This window comes from Cavia porcellus, unplaced genomic scaffold (assembly GCF_034190915.1).
Source record: "Cavia porcellus strain 051 isolate PalLab524CR breed Dunkin Hartley unplaced genomic scaffold, mCavPor4.1 scaffold_15, whole genome shotgun sequence".
NCBI lineage: Eukaryota > Metazoa > Chordata > Mammalia > Rodentia > Caviidae > Cavia > Cavia porcellus.
In genome coordinates, this window is record NW_026947498.1 from 55,672,977 (window position 1) to 55,686,603 (window position 13,627).

General features: G+C 45.5%; 1 protein-coding gene across 1 annotated transcript; it reads right to left on the reverse strand.

Annotated features, from left to right (window-relative positions):
* Positions 1-750: 750 nt before the first annotated feature.
* On the reverse strand, positions 751-11,885 carry Dppa4 (developmental pluripotency associated 4). Its single transcript, XM_023564844.2, has 7 exons — positions 11,862-11,885; positions 10,073-10,184; positions 9,197-9,339; positions 9,051-9,101; positions 4,736-5,018; positions 3,175-3,370; positions 751-1,287 (listed from the first exon to the last, which is right to left on the reverse strand). Exons 1-7 carry the CDS (start codon positions 11,883-11,885, stop codon positions 1,251-1,253), a joined length of 846 nt encoding a protein of 281 aa, XP_023420612.1. The 3' UTR covers positions 751-1,250.
* Between the last annotated feature and the right edge of the window lie 1,742 nt (positions 11,886-13,627).

Sequence of the window (13,627 nt, forward strand, 5' to 3'; positions counted from 1 at the left end):
TTTTGAGACAAGGTCTCACTACGTACTCCAGGCTGGCCTTGAACTCACTATATAGACAACAGTAGCCTTGTACTCATGGCAATCCTCCTGCTTCGGCTTCCTGACTGCCCCTGTTGACTGGCTCTAAAGAGCAGTCTTCTTGCCATTGAATTCATGAGGGGGACAGGGCAGTGGGAGATGGAGGAAGAGCAAACCCAATCACCAGAGCGCACACTGCGGGGGAACATAATTAAGTACAGTTGGACCCAAGCCTAATCATCTCAAGGAACAGACTTCCTCTCTGGCATGCATAGCTCTGGGAGCAGGGAAGCCTCATCCTGGGTTCGTGGGGTGGCCCTGTGGCCTGACATGAGGGACACACATGGCTGGTATTTATGTCCAGCACACAGCATGGCATTAGAGAATGAAATCTGGGCTGATCTCCATTCTGGCTTTTCCTGCCTTTGAAAGCTGGACTGCACTATTTCTATGTTTCAGGCATTAGTTTGTTTCTCAGAAGGGTTTATGAAAGGATACCAGGTATAAATAGATGACAAAAATAACCCTGTCAACTAAAACAGAAGCAACATAAAACCCTAGGCGTTAGGTGGGCATCATGGGGCAGCCTGTGATGCCAGCACTGAAAGGCTGAGGCAGAGGGGTTGCTGAATGGTTTCAGGCTAGCTTGAGGTGCATTGTGAGTTCAAGACTGTACTGGCCTACATAGCAAGATCCTGTTTCAAACAGCAAAGCAAAACCCAGACACCAGATTCATTACATTATTTTGTAACTACAGAAAGTAAATACAGATCTACCTGCTAACACCAACAATACGATACAGCTCAGGGGAGGTGGGTGGGACTGGGCAGGGTATAGATCAAGTCTTTCAGCAGCTTGCACAATGGGCCAAGACAGCTGCTTCCGCTATGAGCCTCCCATGACAGTGACAGAGTGGGCGATGCCAGGCTGGAAGGCTCAAGCCCTGTGCCCACACCTTTTTGGAGGGTCCAGACAGGCAGCATCTCATCTTGCCTTCTCACATAGAAGCCGTCTCTGATTTGAAGTTGCTTTGTTGAGGTCTTGGGTGGCCCCTTGGGTGCCCTTCTGGAGCCACTCGTAGCTGCACGATTGCCAAGAGGTCCAATAGTTTCCCGGTGAGCTGGCATCTTCCAGGAGGGCAAAAGACAGTGGGAGTCTGTGGTCTCCGTTATAGACTCAGCACTCCTGAAGTGTGAAGGCAAAATGCTAAAGCCTCCCTTAATTCTATCCTTTTAGTCCCAGCGAAGGCTTTTCACTAAGATCTTGTTCCTGTAAGACAAGTGAGATGGTTATATTTAGTAAAAGAAAACCAAGAGGAATTAGTGATCTTCATCCTTTAAAATAACCAAGAGTCGGGTATGGTAGTGCGCACCTGCATTGCCAGCATTCAGGAGGCTAAGGCAGGAGGCGTTTGAGTCTGGGATGCACAATGAGTTAAAGACCAACTGTCTCAAAAAACTCATAATAAAAATATTTCTTTAAAAAAGAAAAAGAAGGGGCTGGGGACTTAGCTCAGCGGCATAAGCGCCTGCCTTGCAAGCAGGCGGTCATGAGTTCAATCTCTGGTACCGATAAAAAATGAAAAAAAAAAAAGAAGAAGAAGCTGGGCATGATGGAATACTCCTGTAATCCCAGCACTTGGGAGGCTGAGGCAGGAGGATTGTTGCAAGTTTGAGACCAGCCTGGACTATAATGTGAGCTCAAGGCCAGTGTGAACTGCAAGGTGAGACCCTGTCTCAGAGAAAAAAGAAAGAAAGAAAAGCAATACCATGATCATCTGAGTATGGTGGCACATCTGTAGTTCCTGCACTCTGAGAAGCTGAGGCAGGAGACTTGAGCCCATCCTGGGAAACTTAGTGAGATCCTGTCTCCAACTTTTTTCAACTTGCTATAATCAATCCTCAAATAAATCATATTGACCATGATATTTTCACCGCATAAAGCTCAAACCTAGAGCTCTGGGTTGAAATGCAACATCAAGAACACCACCAAAAAAAAAAAAAAAAAGCCAGGTACAGTGACACTTACCTGTAATCCTAGCCATTTGAGAGGCTGACGCAGCATGATTCTAACCTAGTCTGAGCAACTTAAAACAAAAAATAAACTGTCTCAAAATAAACAAAGAGGCAGGGCTGGAGACACAGTTCTTTGGCAGGTTCCTTGCCTAGTTTGTGTGAGGCTCTGACCCAGCAGCACTACAAAAAAAAAAAAAGCACCAGCCAAGCAGGGTAGGGCGTGGTTATGATCCCAGCTCTTGGAGACTGAGGCACAAGTGTCATTAGTTTGAGGTCAACCTGGGCTACACGGAGAACCTCTCATTAAAAAAAATAAATAAATCCTGTCGATTGACATCTGCGTTTGTACCTTCAGAAAGTAGCTCGAATTATCCTCTTTCCGCTGCTATTCAAGTTATCTGCTTACTGTTTTAGAACTCTCTTGGTATGTAAGCAAATATGTGAGTGTGTCTTTTTGTTTATTTGTTTGTTTTTGAGACAGGGTCTCATGCAGCTGAGACTGTCCTCAAATTCGTGATCCTCATCAGCCTCCAAGGACTTGGATAATAGCCATGCCTCACCCTGCTCGGCTGGTGCTTTTGATGTTTGCAGTGCAGGGATTCTCCTGCCTTGGCCTACTGAGTGCTGGCATTGCAGGCGTGTGCCTCCAGGTAGGTATATGTCTTGTATCATCTTTAGCTTCGTTTGAATGACTTTAGGCAACTATTCCATGAAAACTCTTTTCAGTGACCACCTTGCGGCTCATCCCCGTTTCTTCCCCCAGGGCTAGGAACCTACTGTGACTCCACTTTAACCCCGTTCCTATTCTCTTCTGTTTTGGCTTTTCTGAGACAGGCTGGACTCACTTGCAGGGTTCCTTCTAGCTCAGCCTCCCTGAGTGCTGAGATGACAGCAGTCATCCATGTGCCAGTTCACCCCCATTAGGCTATAGACTACCAAAAGGAGGGTGACTTGGGCTGGCCACTGTTCCCACGCAGTGCGCATACCCTGAACCTAGTAATTACACAGTGCTTACTGCCCCAGAACTCTGCCTTTCCAGCTGTCACCTTTAAGCCTTGACACATAACTGACAGCATGTGCTGGGAACACACGCTGATTGACATTACCTCCCTCCCCGCCCCTCCCATGGGGAGTTAATTACTTGCGGACACAAGAGGGACACAGCAGGTTATCCTCCAGGTGGGGTGGTGGGAAGGTGCTGGAGGGCAGCAGGAACAGGGCACTCACACGTCCCTTCTTCTCGGGCACCCAGGCCTGTCCTGCGTGGAACTGTAGCTGAACCCAGCCCGGGGTGTTTGCAGGGAGAGTGCGCCCATGAACCACGCACCACTTGTCACCTGGACAAGGACAGAGACTCAGAATGAACTCCCAGGACCCCATGTCTGGACCCAAGACCACCTGTTCTCCCCGTACCTTCCAGACCAGCAACCCTGCCCTGCTCCCCTTAGGGAGACTGGGAAAACAGTTAAAGTTTCAAAGGCCGGTCTGGGGATTTAGCTCAGTGGCATAAATGCCTGCCTGGCAAGTGTGAGGTCATGAGTTCAATCCTCAGTACCATAAAAAAAGAAAAAATCAAAGGCCACAGGGTTGGGGAGGAAGCACGGGGTAGAGTGCTTGCCTACCAGGCATGAAAGCCTGAGTGCCATCCCCAACACAGCAGAATCCAAACTTTAAGCAACAACAACAGTTTAAATTTAGATATCTTCATGCAATTGGTTCAGGGGTCTCAACACGTACAGATGCTGAATCATGCAAAGCAGTTCCTAGCCTTCTTTCACTGTATTTCTTATAATGCTCACATCAAGTGAGTTTTGTATTATTAATCCATTTTAGGATGAGGAAACCACAGATGGTCTTTAAGGAACAGCTTGATATCACTCATTGCCAGGAGATACAGGACTCGATCTCTGATGGCTAATATATATATATATATATATATATTTTTTTTTTTTTTTTTTTTTTGAAACAAGGTCTCACTACGTAGTCTAGGCTGGCCTTGAAATTGAGGTGATCCTCCTGCCTCACCTCCTGAGTGCTGGGATTACATCCATGTGTCACCATGCCCAGCTCTGACAGTTGACTTCAAATCTTGTTTTTATGTTAATTTCCTAGAAGAAGGGAGAGAAATGCAGCCAAACACATTGCTGTCCCTTCTGATGCCACCAACAGTTTCAACAGGAATTCTCAAGGAGTGTTCCCTGGACCAGAACTCTCAGGATACTGGGAAATTATCACAAATGCAAACTCTCAGGCCTTTTCCCAAACCTGAGTGACACAGAAGTTTTATCGATGGTGTCTAGGAATCACCAAGATGATTTGAATGAGAACCATATCATCAAATTTCCCAATAAGGTCAACATTGATCCCAAACATTGAATTTGACTCAGTTCTCAACCAACTCAATTAATGGCCAGAACCATGGAAAGAATCAAGTTCATGAAAGAGGTATCACTATATATTAGGGGTCTCTGAGTGGCTGAGGCAGGAGGATTCCAACTTCAAGCCTGGTCTAGGAAACTTAGCGACTTAGGGAGAACTTGTCTCAGAATAAAAACGAAAAACGAAGAACTGGGGATGTAGCTCAGTGCAAATCCCTAGCTCAGTTCAATCCTTAATACTACAAACAAAATGAAATAAATATTTGTGGTCAGAATCAGCATGGTTATCCCTCAGGGCAATGGACCAGCTACTGTGGGACTCACCGCAAGCCTCTGCTGGCAGGCCCCCTGGCCCCATCCTCCCGGCGATTCGGCCCCAGGAGGCCAGTACAGACTCTGGAGTGGCTGTGGTCACCATACTGGTGCTGACCTCTTCATAGAGAGCAGGCGGCTCTTCCAGGGCAGCCAGCTGCTCCTCAGGGACCTGGGCAAGCTCAAGCAGGTTGGTGCCCACTGAAGACATGCTTCCCTCTGGACCTTGCAGGGACTGCTTCCTACATTTACCTGATGTCTTGATTCTCGCCTCCTTGGGTGTGTTAGGAATATTCTGTAGATGGGGCTAAACATTAACAGAGATGGAAATGTAGCTAGGTGCGTGGGCGTAGCCTTGCCATTCCAGCACTGTGGTAAGCTGAGGCAGGAGGATCCCAAATTCAAACTTAGTCTTCGAGGTGTGGTGGTGCACACCTATAATCCCAACACTCAGAAGGCTGAGGCAGTGGGATCTCGGCAGTTCAAGGCCAGCATGAGCTACATGGTGAGTTCATGGCCAGTCTGAACTATATAGTGAGACCCTATGCCAAACAAACACCAACTCAAAAAGAAAAAAAAAAAAAAAAGAAAAATTAAAACCACCATTCCTTGAGATTGTATCAGAGCTTCTCAGACGCAGAAATAAGAACAACAAATAAATATGTGAAAATATGTTCAACCTCACTTGTCATTGGAGAGATGCAAATTAAAACAATACTGAGATTCCACATCACTACAGAAAGAATGCTTATTATAAGCAATAACAAATGCTGAAGAAGCTGTAGGGGAAGAAGGAACCCTTCTTCACTGTTGGTGGGAGTGTAGACTGGTGCAAACACTAGAGTCCTCAAAAACTAAGACTAGAGGTCTCACTTGACCTAGCTAGTCTCCTTTTTGGTATCTGACCAAAAGAATTAAAAACATTGTGCCATAGCAATATATGTGCACCCATGTTTATAGCAGCACAGTTTGTAATAGCCAGATCTTGGAAATAACCTAAATGCTCATCTACTGAAAAATAGATAAAAAAAGATGCAGTATTTTTATACAATGGAGTACTACTCAGCCATAAAGAAGGACAACTGGAGACTTTTATAGGCTCAGCAGCTCAAGCACTTGCCTGGTAAGCATGAGACTGTGAGTTCAATGCCTGGTACCAAAATAAAAAAAAGTTAAGAAAAAAAATCAGAAATATGATCTGAGGGTTTGAGGATGTTGGTGAAAGGATACAAAGCTTCAAACAGATAAAAGAAATAAATGTAGCCAAGTGTGGTGGTACATGTGTATAATTCCAGAACTCAGGAGGCTGAGGCAGGAATATCTCAAATTCAAATCCAGCTTGGGCAAATAAGCAAGACCTTGTCTCAAAATTTTAAAAAAGGGTACAAGCTTAGTGCCAAGACCATGGGTTTATTCCCCACCACCACAAAAGAAAACAAAGTCTTTTGCATGGTAACCATAGTTAATAACAATGTCTCCTACCACTTAAATTTACAAATAGATTTTAAATGTTCTTACTACAAAAAATGTGAAATAAAACACATTTAATTAGCTCAACTTAAGCCATTCCACAATGCACATATTTCACACCAGTATGTTGTACCTAATGAATATTATTAAAAAGAGTACAGCCCTATAAAACCAGCATACTGGGAGGCTGAGGCAGGAGGATCAAAAATGTGGGCCATGCCTGAGTAACACAGAGCACGACCTTGTCTCAAAATGGAAAGATAAGAACGCAGTTCAGGGCAAGAATCTTGTATTCAATTTCTTGTACTGCAAAACCAAACAAACAAAAAACTCCAACAAACAAAGAGGTTGAGAGATGTAGCATTCTTTCTTAGTACTGGGGCTAAACTGGGCTTGATGGCCCACACTTGTGATGTCCACACTGAGCAGGAGTGTGAATCCTGTCTTGGAACCTCGGTAAGACCCTGCGCCTCATACTAAAAAGCACCAAGGAAGAGGTCAGTGGTGGAGATGGGACAAGCTGGGCAGGAAGAGACAGAGAGAGAGAGAGAGAGAGAGAGAGAGAGAGACAGAGACAGAGGCAGAGAGAGACAGACTAAAACAGTTTCTCTACTCATGTTTTTTCTTTTGAGACACGTCTTGCTGAATAGTATCTTGGTCAGGCTGACCTTGAGCTCATTATGAATCCTAAGCTGGCCTCAATGTTGTGGAAATCCTTTTGTGGCAGCCTGCACACTGCTAGGATCACAAGTGTGCACCACAACACCTGGCTTTCTGTTTTTGGACTGCGGATTAAACCTAGCGCATCATGCATGTTAAGGGTAACTCAGTAGTAGCCAGCCCACCACTCAGCCTTAGCCCTTTTTAAAATCTGTACTGTGACCCCAACTTGAAATTACACTATAGTTATTGTGATAAAAACAAGCAGACAAATAAACAGACAGCATGGTGCTGTAAAAATACAGAACAGAATACAAGCTGCAAACACAGCTACGTACTCAGCCACCTTGGAAGAAAGTCTTTTTAATAAATGATGCTGTAAAACTGGCTTTCTACATGCCAAAGACTAAAACTAGACCCATGCCTATCACAATCACTAAATTAAAATTAAAATGGGTCAAAAATCTACCTATTAAAACAGGAACAATCTGCTGGAAGGTAGAAGATATAGGTGTAGGCAAAGACCTCATGAACAAAACCCTAACTGCACAATAAACACTACAAAGAATCCACTAGGATCCCATTTGATTAAAGAGGCTTTTCCATAGCAAAATAAACCACCCAGAGTAAAGAAACAGCTCACAGAATACGAAAAAAAAAATTATTTTGTCAGCTCTTCCTCAAATGACTACTATTTAGAATATATAAAGCACTCAAATAAAACTAGATCCCTCAATTTAAGGATCTGATCCAAAAATGGGCATCTGAAATGCTCAGCTACTTCTCAGAGGAAAAAATAGAAATGGCTGAGATTCCATCTCACTCCAGAAAGAATGGTTGTTATGAAGAAATTAACCAATGGCAAATTCTGGGAAGGCTGCTGGAAAAAAGGAACCTTTCTTCACTGTTGGAGTTAGTGTGGACCGGTACAACCACTGCAGAAATCAGTGTGGAGATCCCTCAACAAATTAGGAGTAGAGGTTCCATTTAATCCAGCTATTTTTCTTTTTGGCATCTTCCAAAAGTGTTACAAGCATCCCACAGGGGTGTATGTGTACCTATGTTTATATAGGAGCACAATCTGTAATAGCAAAATATTGGAAACAGCCCATCGGTAGATGAATGGATAAAGATGTTAGTTTTTATATACAGTGGAGTACTACACCCTTGGAAAGATATACTCACTGGGGTGTGCCGCCCACACCTGTAATCCCAGCACTAGGGAGGCTGAGCCAGGAGGAACACTGAATTCAAGGCCAGCCTGGGCTACATCCTGAGACTCTCTTGGGAAAGAAAGGAAAGGAAAAAAAATTGGATTCCTGGTACCAAAACAAAAACAAAACATAAACTCAAGTAATTTGTAGGTAAATGATGCACCTTGAGAACGGAACTTGAGTGAAATACATTGGACATATTTTTTTTCTATTATGTGAAAAACTCAAAAGATAAAAATCGGTGATAGTTACTGGGAAGGAGGAAGAAAAGGTTTCCGTGGGAAGTGAAGTAAGGGAGGGGGAGGAGGGAATAGGGATAAAAATTTTAGAGAATAGAAGGATAATAATGGAAACAAAGCTTCATAAAGGGAAGGAAGGATTGAAGGGAAGGGAAGGAGAAAAAGGAAAGTATGTCATATACAGGTACAAATTCCCTGTGGTGAACGTGATCATTAGTAGGCCAAACTTGTATCCAAAAAGTTAATTAAAAAAAACAATCGAAAAAAAAAAAATAAAAACAAAAACAAAAAAAGCAATCGGATGGTGAGGGAAGATGGCTCTTCTGCCCAGGCTGGTCTGCACCTTGCCAGCCAGGCTGCCTCGAACTCTCCAGGAGTGGGGGCCGAGGCGGTGACCTCACACCAGGCTTTTTGGTTGGTTTTCTTGGTGTCTCTCTGTGGCTCATGCTGGCCTCCCCCTTGGCATGCGGAGTGCCGGGGTCACAGGGCACCAGTCTCTGGTGCTGTAGTCACTTTTGGATGTTAAAATAGGTAGGTAGGGCTAGAACTAACTTTCTGCCTGTGGATTTTTCTTTAAAAATAAACAAATAGAAAATTTCTGCTGAGCACGTTGATACCTCTAGTCTCACATGAGCAATTTAGCAAGCGCCTGTCTCAAAAAAAAAGAAAAAAGAAAAAACCATGGCAGGGAGCCTCCATCTCCAGAGCTGCCATCAGTAAACAAGTAAATGAGCCCAATGTTACCTTTTGCTGCGGGTAAGCGTATTCACAGAGCCGCTTGTAGGTCTCAAGTTTCTAAGACAGAGCAGAGAGGCGGTCAGCGGGGGCTGCACCCCCCAGTCCCCCTGTCCCCAAATCCCCCAGCCCCTGGCCTCCCTCGCCCTCCCAACCTGGCCCTTGCTGTTGAGCTTCAGTTGCTGGCACCAGGCTCGCAGGACGTCTCGATGGATCAGGTCCACCGGGGGCAGCTCCTCGGGGAGGGGAGGAATTTCTATCTTTTTACGAGGCGTGGAGCTGTCCCGTTTTTTCTTATCTGGGCAAGGAGAAGGAGAATGGACCAAAACAGGTGCAATCAATGTTTGCCTCGGTTATTAGAATTTGCAAAGAAGTCACTCTCAGTCCTCACAGTCCGCTTCCCACCGGCCAGGCGCACGGTCTACCCAGGGCCCCAGAGCCCAGGCCGGTGATTTCCATCCCTGGCACAAGCAGCCCCGTGGGGCACCCCTCGGACTTGCCAGCCCGCCCGGGCAGTCTAGTATTCCTCAGCCCTACACCTGCTGAGCCGTCTTGCTACCTGGGGCCTCAGAGAGCCACTGTGAGGTCTCCCTGAGCACATGGACGCGCAGACTGTCCACCACACCACTCAGCACTCAAGGCTGACCGAGCACGAAGTAACCAGCAGGCATGGGGAAGGTGTTTCTGAATTATTTGACAGCACACGTTGCAGCCAATCTTCTGCCCAGCCTCCTTCCCATCGAGGTTCCCTAGTTTCACAATTATTTTTAAAATAGGACATGGAGTTTCAAAGGTGGGGCCTCAAGCTTTGTGCTGTTTGTCCCCAAAGCCTCACACAGAGGTGACTGTGGGATCGGAGAGGCAGTCTGGGGCTGAGAAGCCTGACACAGGAGGGGTTTAACCCGGGCTTCGAGGAGGAAGTGTCAGCTTTGCAGAAAGTGGGATGGATATTGCTTTCTTCTAGAAAAATTTCTTGGGCTTTTGAGACCAAGGGGAGTAAGATTAAGACTGAACGACTCATAACTTCTTACCTTTGCCATTTTCCGCACAGTTTTTGCGTTTTTGCCCCTTGGTCAAACTTCTGGAGGTGCCTGCCTGCCTGTCCACTCCTTGTTCTTCCTGTGGCCTCCCGGGGCCAGCTCGCTGTGTGCAGAAGGACTGGTCAGTTACGGCTCTGCTGTGTCTCGGCAGATCCAATTTGCTTAAAGAGAGCTACACATCTAAGGCCTCAAATGATCCCTGCACTTGACTGCTTCAAACTCAGCCTTCCAGTTGCTGGGATCACAGATGCTGTCCAGCACACCTGGCTCGTTTACATTCTCAAATCTTACACTCCTTTCCTAGTCTCATTTTAAGTGATATTTCATCTGGGAGTCCTTTCTAAACCTGTCAGAGTCAAGTCTCCCACACACCATACCCTGAATCTCTTGTCTGCCGAGATTTTTTGTTTCTGAGACAGGGTCTCGCTGTGCAGTTCAGCCATGACCTCACTCTGTAGCCCAGGCTGGTTTCAAACTCGCAACAATCCTCCCAACCTCAGCCTCCCGAGTGCTGGGATTAGGGGCGTGAGCCACCATGCCGGGCTTGCTGAGATTTTATTTGTGCTGGTGGATTTGATCACTGCCCGTGATTCGTTTGATTGTACAAGGGTGATGCTTTTCCCTTCCCTCTTATGGCTGACACACAATAAATTAGTAGAATTAAATGGGCTGGCTGTGGTGGTGCACGCCCGTAAACCAGCCTCAACAGCATAACAAGTCCCTGTCTCAAAAAACAAAAAAACCAAAAAAAAAAAAAAAAAACAAACCCCAAAACAAAACCCCTCAAAACAACCAAACTGTCTCCAAAAACAACAACAAGCCAAACAAACAAAAGAATTAAAAGGAGTAAAGATGCAGCAATATGAGAATAAGTTGTTTACTGAGAAACTGGAATACTCTGAGCCTCTGTCTTATACCATGTCATCAGACACGCTCCTTATTCTAATTCACTAAATACTTGTAGCCAGTGTCACAACTACTACACCGTGGCAGCCCCATTAGAGATAAACTACACCTCGACGCTTGGGCCACCAAATCTGCATCTTTCCAGTCACCCCGAGGTGGAAGTCGCAGGCAAATTAACATTTGTATGGCACTTACTTCTCCGCAAAGGCTTCACATTTATATTCAGGACTGACATTTGCATAACATAACTCTTTCACAAAAGTATTGACTTTTAGGCCTCACAAAAGTCAGAAAACAAGAGAAAGCAAAAAACGAGGACCATGCTTTCCCTAGGAGGAGACTCTGGGACCTGCGTTAGTTGTCAGCAGACCTGGCCTGTGGTCATCCTCAGGGCTCGGGAAGGAGACCAGTTCGGTGCCGGACTTGAGTCCATTTGTGGAAATGAGGGGTTCTGTACTTCCCCAGCCTTAGCTCCACCACCGCACCTCCCCTCTCTCGGACCACTCCGCTGCACCCAGAGATGAATCCGACCAGAAAGCTTGTCCCCATCGCGCAGGAAGCCTTTTCCTTCTTTTAAAGTTATTATTATTATTATTGATACCGGATCTTAGGCAGTTTAAATTGGCCTCGTGCTCACTACGTAGCCCAGGCTGGTCTTGAACCCTGGGAGTGCTGGGACTACAGGCGTACACCACCACACCCGGCAGCCTCTGCATTCCTGTCTCCCCACCCTGACACCAACCGCAGCCAAGCCTGACTCTTTTTTTTTTTTTTTAAACAAGAGGCAATTCTAAAGCACCTTTCTTTACCCCAAAAAGAAAGATCAAGCGTGCTGAGGAGAAACACAGGACCCACTAAGCCAGAAAAAACTTACCTCCTTGCCTCTGGCGTTCTCCATACTCCGTCAAGAAAATGCAACAGACAAACAGAAAATTCTTACTCCCGAAAGGCCGGTGCAAGAGTGCTCTAGGAACAATCTCCTCCCACTTCCTGCCACCCAAGGCCCGCCTCCTGCCCCTCCCCGCTCAGTGAGTTCGAGACCAGCCTGAGGACGCTGAGAAGGCGGTTGTGTGGTGGGATCCTGAGTATCTTTCCGTAACCTTCCACTCAAGGCGTGTTTTAGGAAAGAGCGAAGCTGAAAACTCCTTTACAATACGGTGTCTCAGAGGATAAGGAAGAGTTGCTAAAGACTATGCCAAAAGCAGGTGTGAGGCAAGTTAATGATGCAACTCATTAGAAAGAGCAGGACTCGAGCAGCATGCAAAAAAAACTGAGTGAAGCCGGGCAGTGTGGAGGTGCACCCCTGTGATTCCTGCATTCCGCGAGGCTGGGGCTGGGACATTCCCAAATTCTTCCTCTTCCTCTCCTTCTTTTTGTCGAAATAAGGTCTTGCTCTGCAGTTGAAGCTGGCCTTGAACTCGAAGCAATCCTCCTGCTTCAGCCTCTCAAATGCTGGGATTACAGGTGTGTATCACCATGCCTGGCTCAAATTCTAACTCTCAAAAAATTTAAAAAATGATCTGCTTTGCAGATGACAAACGTTTGCATAAAATTTCATTGGTACTTGGCTTAATAGCAGAGTAGGCCTACACTTACCCTGTTCACTATTTCAAAGTTCTCAGTTGGGCTTGTGCACAACTGATATCCCAGCAAGCTACTTAGGAGGCTGAGGCAGAAGGATGGATAGCTTGAGACTGATTCAGGGATCTCAGAAAAATAAAATAAAAGGTCTGAGGATGTAGTTCAGTGGTAGAGAGTGTGAGGATTTGGGCTCGATTTCCAGCACCAAAAAGAAAAAGAAAAAGCAGTTCTCTCCTTTAATACACAGACATTCTGGCTGGGATACAGCTCGGGGGCAAGTGCCTGCCTGGAAAGCACAAGTTCTGAGTTCTTTGATTCTTGGCATATATACATGTATACAGATGTTCTTCATTAACAATCGGGTGACATTTGTGTGACTTAGTGGTTAAATGAATCACTCACTAAACACCTAGCCTCTTTGGGTTTCTTAAGACAAGGTCTTGCTATGTAGTTCAGACTAGCTTTGAACCTACTATGTAGACCAGACTGGTCTCAAGCTCATGGTAATCCTCTTGTTTCAGCCTTCCAAATTCTGGGATTATAGGTGTGCACCACTGTACCCAGTAACCCCCGCCTCTTTTGTTGGTTTTCATTTTGGTTTTTCCTACATCTCATCATTTGCCCTAAAATGATGAATAAGAGATGACCCTGTGCCTGTAGAGAGATGTAGCACGTATATACAAAGTGTGTTGTTCGCCATAAAGACAAATGAAATTACGTCTCTTGCAGGAAAATGAATAGAGCTCATAAGAACTGACATAAGGCAGGCAGAGAGCCAGGCAGTGCATGGTTTCTCTGGTATGTGGAACCTAAAAAGGGAGATGTTTTGAAAGTAAAAGATAGACAAGAGAAAGGGAGGAAAGGAGATGCAGGATGTGAGTGGAGCCTACAAAATGTTACTAATTACATTATTAAGAAATGAGCTGGATCAATAGAGCCACATGCCTATAATCCCAGTACTCTAGAGGTTGAAGCAAGAGGATTGCTGGAAATTCAAGGCCAACCTGGGCTACATAGTAAGTGCAAGACCAGCCTGGACTACACAGATAGCATCACAGT

Excerpts from the sequence above, each read along its gene's own strand:
- Dppa4 (XM_023564844.2), bottom strand. The coding sequence starts at position 11,885 with ATGGAGAACGCCAGAGGCAAGGAG. Across the intron at positions 9,102-9,196 it reads AGCTCAACAGCAAGGGCCAG|AAACTTGAGACCTACAAGCG; the intron begins GTTGGGAGGGCG and ends GCTCTGTCTTAG. Across the intron at positions 1,288-3,174 it reads TGTCCCTCTTGTGTCCGCAA|GAACAAGATCTTAGTGAAAA; the intron begins GTAATTAACTCC and ends CTTGTCTTACAG.